Here is a 5,978-nt window from a genome sequence, read left to right as displayed (position 1 = left end):
CACTGAGTCCTCAATTCCAACCAAAGAGCTGGATGTTGGTCTGAGCCATCAACCTGGGGCCGGCCAGCACTGCCTCTCTGATGCCACATGATCCTGGAGAATGAATGACCACCGAGTCCTCACGGTCCCTCTGGACCACGTGGCCACCGGGTGAAGACGCAGAGCTGGTTGCAAACGGCCTCCACCAGGCAGCTAACACTGGCCCAGTTAGCAGGGCCCGAGTTCAGTCCAAGAAGACATCTGAAAGATAATCAGAGAGCAGTGTGTGTTAATATAGATCTGATATTCATTAGAGGAAACAGTGATATCTGAAGTGACTCTCACCTCTGGAGACTCTCCTTCCCAGGACAGGAAGTGTTCTTGTGGAAAACAAGATAAAACTGAATTGGAAGATACAAGCTAAAAAACAACAGACCACCCCCCCTCAGCTCCACAGCCCCCCCTCTTTCAGAGGTGACATCATCACCTCCTCATTATAGGAACCTTAACAGGCAAGATAGACCAATGGAGAAATGCCAGTTTTAGTTCTTCAGATCATCCCGGGGCTCTGAAGAACTATTTGTGAATAATTGGTTGATATTGTAAATTTACATCTGAATATATTAAATAAAAGTGTTATAAAGTCAATAGTGGTGCGTATGTTATTTGTAATTAAGTTTCCAACCCCACTTTAGTTGAAAGACTACATACAGAGACTTAACAGTTTAATTTGCATTTCTTCAGTTTATTATATTTTATGAGAAATGTAAGAAAATTGATCTGAATCTGAATCAGTAAATATTGTATTTAGATTGAGCTTCTACAGGTTTTAACATTACTTTACACTTAAAGATTCAATGTTGACACAAATACTGCAAGTTGAAGTTTGAGATGATTTTAATCTGTTTTACACAGTATTTTTTACTTTGTCTTCCAAAACAAAAGGTTTACTTTACAATATGAAGCTTGTGTTAATATTTCATTGATTGACACTTAATTTTATTATTAGGAAAAAGTTTCTCTGCAGAAACTTTAGTGGCGTCACTTTATTAAAGGAGTTTGATCATAATAAATCAGGAGAAATCTGTAAAATAACAGTTTTTCTCTGTAGAAATATTAATGAAACTTTCTGTAAATGTATTGTTTTTACACTTTATTTGAATTAGGATATTTTACTTTAATTTTACGGTTTTTGTTTGGCAGCTGTTGCTGACAGACATTTGAATGTTTTTGTAATTTTTTTTTTTAGAGTGTGCACACTGTAAAACCACAGCTGGAGACACTAAAGAGCCGCAGAGAGAGACACAGACATCATGTGAACGACTGCAGTGTGTATGTGTGCACAAAGATTCAATTAAAGTGATAACGATTGGTTTATTAATTGATTAGAAAAATAATCTGCAACTCTCTTCATGACCAACTAAGTGATTTTCAAACAATGATGCAAAAAGTTGCTTAGAATTAAAATATAAAGACTTTATGTTTTTCTCTATTTTAGATTTTTATCAACTGAATATTTAATGTTTAATAATGTTTTTGACTTTGGAAAACTGTCATTGTCGGTTTTGACAATATTTTCTGACATTTTAACAAAATAATAAACAGATTAATCAATTACTTGATATTGAAAATAATCAATAGTTGCAGTCCAAAGAAAATAATTACAAAGATTAAGCAAAAGTTCAGAAATGTGACGTGTTTTCAGGTGCAACATGACACTAGTCAGGATTAGGAAACTGAGAATTAAAGGGTTTCAATTATTATTTAAAAATAAAACACATTTCTCACTTTCCTCTGGTGGTTTATGATCATGCTGATATTTGTGTTCAGGTTCGAGATGATGGAATTTAGTATCTTTAAAGTTTTTAAAACTTTAATTGTAGACAGTTTCCATTAAAAACACTTTATTGTGAAAATACTGTGCACCAACTGTTTGTGACTGTTTAAAGCAGAATTTGTTGGTTTTATTATTTTTCACTCATTTATAAAATAATAAGCAAACATCAGGAGAGAGCATATAACACTGCATAGGATTATTTCATTTGTAGTATTATTGATTAAGATTTTATATAATGATGCTCAATCTATCTCTTTATATTTTACATCAAGTACATTTAACTTTAGTTAACTTTAGTTGCCATTTTAAGTTGGAATGACTTCATATAATGAAGTAAACAAAACTCAGTTTTAATCAAACTTAACAATATAAAGTCAACATAACTTAAAACTAATAGTTATATTTACTTTGTTTTTTCAAGGGAATTGGTTTCCTAGATTTTTTAAAAGTAAGATCATCTTGTCACATTTTACAGTGTATGAATATGATTAAATGTCTAAGTGACAGAAAATACATTTTTACCTTTATTCTTACTTCAGGAGGAAATATTCAACTTTTTACTGCAGCACATTTATCTGTCAGCTGTAGTTACTTTTCAAATTAAGATTGTACATTTAAAAACATCATAAGTCTGTAAAATACAATTCAAACTCAAATGTAATTGTGTAGCAGCATCTCATACAAAAACAGTTCAAAGTGTTTTTCATAAAAACAGAAAAAACAGCAAAAATATGCTTGTACACAGAAACGTGTATAGATACACTGTGTTCATTTAAGAAGAAGCTCAGCTGAAAAGAAAAGTATTTAGTTCAAGTCTGAGGCCAAAAGAGGTCAAATAATCCAATGCTAAAAGTAGAGACACCACAGTGTCGAAATACTCTGTCAGAATAATATATGTCATATTGGAATATATTTATTGATGCATTAATATGTAAATCTCTGTAATGGTGCAGCTGGTAAAGGTGGAGCCAATTTTAATAACTTTACTGGGTAGTTTGTGAATTTCCCCCTTGGCAACAATAAAGTTTTATCTCAACCTGTAATAATCGTACATCTCAATTATCTTATCATTATATTTTGTATTATTCGTCTCAATCTGAAAAGTAACAAAGTAAAAGTTTATAAAATAAAAGTGGTTCAGTAAAAATGTAGTACAGTAGAAATATTGCAGTACAAATACAGTACAAGTACTACAGTAAACATGTACTTTCCACCTCTGACCTGCGAATGTTTCAGGTTTGTCAATATTAAGGCTTTTACTATGAAAAGCATTACGGAAGTATATATTTTGACAAGCGGAATTCGCGATGTTTACAGTATTACCGAATGTCTCCCGTTTTTCACGTTGAGGCTTTTACTTTGGAAAAAAAATATTACCGGAAGTGATTATTTTGAAAAGCGGAAGTCGCGATGTTTACATGATTAGCACTTCCGTTCGGTCTAAGCTAGGAGCTAACAGGCTAACGGGCAGCAGGTGGATGTTTTCCCGCTCAGGTTCAGCTGTTACCGGTGTCTTTATCGGGTTATTTAAACGTGTTCAGCCGTTAAACCGTTTATCTGACCTCCGTTGTCCGGTAACCGCCCCCCCCCTCCCCCGGAGCTCCCCCCGACCAGGTGTCATCGGGACGAGACGTTACTCCACAAACAGACAGATGCCCAGGAAAGAGAAAGCGGTGAGTTAGCGAAATATTATAGGACATAACCTATAGGATTATAAATTGGATTTTATCCTGTAGGATTGGTTCCAAAAATAGATTTTTTAACTGTAATTCTAAATGACTTTTTGACTAAGGAAAAGAACTACACACATAACACTTGTAAAAATAAAGCTATACAAACTGAAAGACACAGAATTAGTATTTTTACTTTTATTTACATATAATTTTATGTTTTAAAAAAAAAGTTTATATATATAAAGAAATATTTCAGATTTGCATTCAGAATTTTAAGTGTAACTATAACTTGATTAATTATTTCAGTGGACTTCATTGTTATATAAGTAAGTGCACAGACTCTGATGAATCTAGGTGGTTAGATCTAAATATAATGTGTGAGGTTTAATATTTTAGTAAACAAGGGATGAAATAAAATCCTCATGGAACATACTCATGGAGGTCTTTATTGTTTACTTGATATTCATCAGATATGTAGGAGGTTACCTGTAGAAGAATGATTCCCAACCTGTGGGTCGGGACCCACTGGTGGGCCGCAAAGATATTACAAGTGGACCGTCAAATCATTCACGAAACAGTAGGCAACAATTTTGGAGAAAATATGTAATTATAAAAAAACCCAATATAAACAATGTTTTTAAATATTTTAAAAGAAAATTATCTTTAAGAACATTAAAAGTGTTTAAAAACTCCTCATCATCACAACAATATACAAACGTAAATGTAAAATACAAAGTTACCCTGTTAGAAAATTAAATAAAGTTATAACAAAATTTTAAGGTAGAAGACACTTAAACCCTCCATAGTTTTGTACAAATGTGTCCTGTGGCAGGAAAATGAAGATCAGCTGAATTAATTTCAAAATAAAACCTGAAATGATCTGGAATATTGTAACTTATATATAAAAGGAACATGTTTATATCATAAAGTTGAACAGCTCAGAAGTAAATTTGAGCTCGAGGAAAATGTACTTGGCCAAAAAACTTGGCGGAGGCGGGGGGAGAAGTTTGCGGGGGGGGGGGGCAGTTGACTGAACTACCTGTAGATCAGTGATGTGTAGTCTCACCTTGCTCACCCTCTGTCCTGTTGAACCAGGTGAAGGCGCAGCAGGCTGCAGGTGGAGCAGCAGAGCCTGAAGCTCCTGGTCCGGTGGCTCGAGACAAAAGTGGCACCGTCACCATAACGGTGCACGCCAAGCCCGGCTCCAAACACAGCGGCATCACAGGTCACCTGCACTCACAGTTACACACAGACTCACCTTCACACTGTTATAAACTGAGAGATGACATTTCTTTTCTTCTTCTGCCACTCCTGTAGAAGTCTCTGCAGAGGCGGTGGGCGTCGCCATCGCAGCGCCTCCTACAGACGGAGAAGCCAACACTGAGCTCATTCGTTTCCTGGCTGAAGTCCTGGACCTGAAGAAAAGTCACGTGTCTCTTGACAAGGTTCCTGAAACTTATCAACTCATTATTTACTATTAAAACACCTTAACACCTTTGAGGTTGTTTTTGTCTCTTTGTCTCTTTGTGGTTGTTTTGTCTCACCTCCTTTATCCTGAACCCTCCTCGTCTTTATCTTGACTCCTTCTTTATCCTCACTTTTTTACTTTACCTTTTTTATTCTTACAGTTTTACCTTTCCTTCCTCATCTGTCCCTCCCATCCACTCTCTTCTTCATGCTACTTTCTTCCTCTATTCTTCCTCTTTTCCAACATTTATTCTGACTTGCTGAGCATCTTTCCCTCCTCCGTTTACCTCCTGTCTCCTGTCTCCTTCAGGGCTCCAGGTCCAGAGACAAACTCATCAGAGTGGACTCCTCCCTCGGCCCGGAGGAGGTGTTGAGGAGGCTCAGACAGGCTGCCGGCTGACAGGAGGCACAGACGACCTGTGACGTAAAACTTTGTTAACAGAACAAGGTGAGAAAGTTGTTTTATTATAGAACGTGCAGTTACTGGCTGTTCATGAAAAAACAAAGCAGCTGTTATCAGTGTTAATGTTTACGTGAGTTCACTGAACCTATCACACTTTGACAGCTGGTCCAGTATGACTGCTGGGAAACCTGAGGCACCAAAACATCACCATGGAAACGGACCGTTTGCACCAACCAGCCACCAGTGTACAGGAGGTGTGTCCACCCTGGACGCTCTGGACGGAGACAGGAAGTGATGTTTAGATGTTGGAATAAAGTGAATCATGAGAAATTGTAACGTGATTAAATGAAGTGTTGAGTTTTAATAAACAGATTAATACCTGGACGTTTCCCTCCATCATATTTGATGTGGAACAAAGGATCTCACACAGATGTCATGTGACCAGAGGATCTGATGGTGTGTGTGCCCCGCGGTGAGCAGCAGGTGGCGCTGTGTCACTGTTAATGTCCGTCAGCAGCTTCACTCACTGGTTCATGTGAGGGAGCCCTGAACACACTCATGGAGGTCTTTATTATTTACTTCATATTCATCAGATATGTGGGAGGTTACCTGTACCTGT

At 36.7% G+C, this 5,978-nt stretch overlaps 1 protein-coding gene across 1 annotated transcript; it reads left to right on the top strand.

Annotated features, from left to right (window-relative positions):
• Window positions 1-3,255: 3,255 nt before the first annotated feature.
• On the top strand, window positions 3,256-5,740 carry cunh15orf40 (chromosome unknown C15orf40 homolog). Its single transcript, XM_022759143.1, has 5 exons — window positions 3,256-3,489; window positions 4,585-4,714; window positions 4,807-4,934; window positions 5,267-5,404; window positions 5,522-5,740. The coding sequence occupies exons 1-4, from the start codon at window positions 3,295-3,297 to the stop codon at window positions 5,354-5,356; spliced, it is 543 nt and encodes a 180-aa protein (XP_022614864.1). The 5' UTR covers window positions 3,256-3,294; the 3' UTR covers window positions 5,357-5,404; window positions 5,522-5,740.
• Window positions 5,741-5,978: the final 238 nt, after the last annotated feature.

This window comes from Seriola dumerili, unplaced genomic scaffold (assembly GCF_002260705.1).
Source record: "Seriola dumerili isolate Sdu_G_001 unplaced genomic scaffold, Sdu_1.0 BDQW01000320.1, whole genome shotgun sequence".
In the NCBI taxonomy this organism is placed as follows: Eukaryota; Metazoa; Chordata; class Actinopteri; order Carangiformes; family Carangidae; genus Seriola; species Seriola dumerili.
This window is presented reverse-complemented; position numbering and strand designations above follow the sequence as displayed.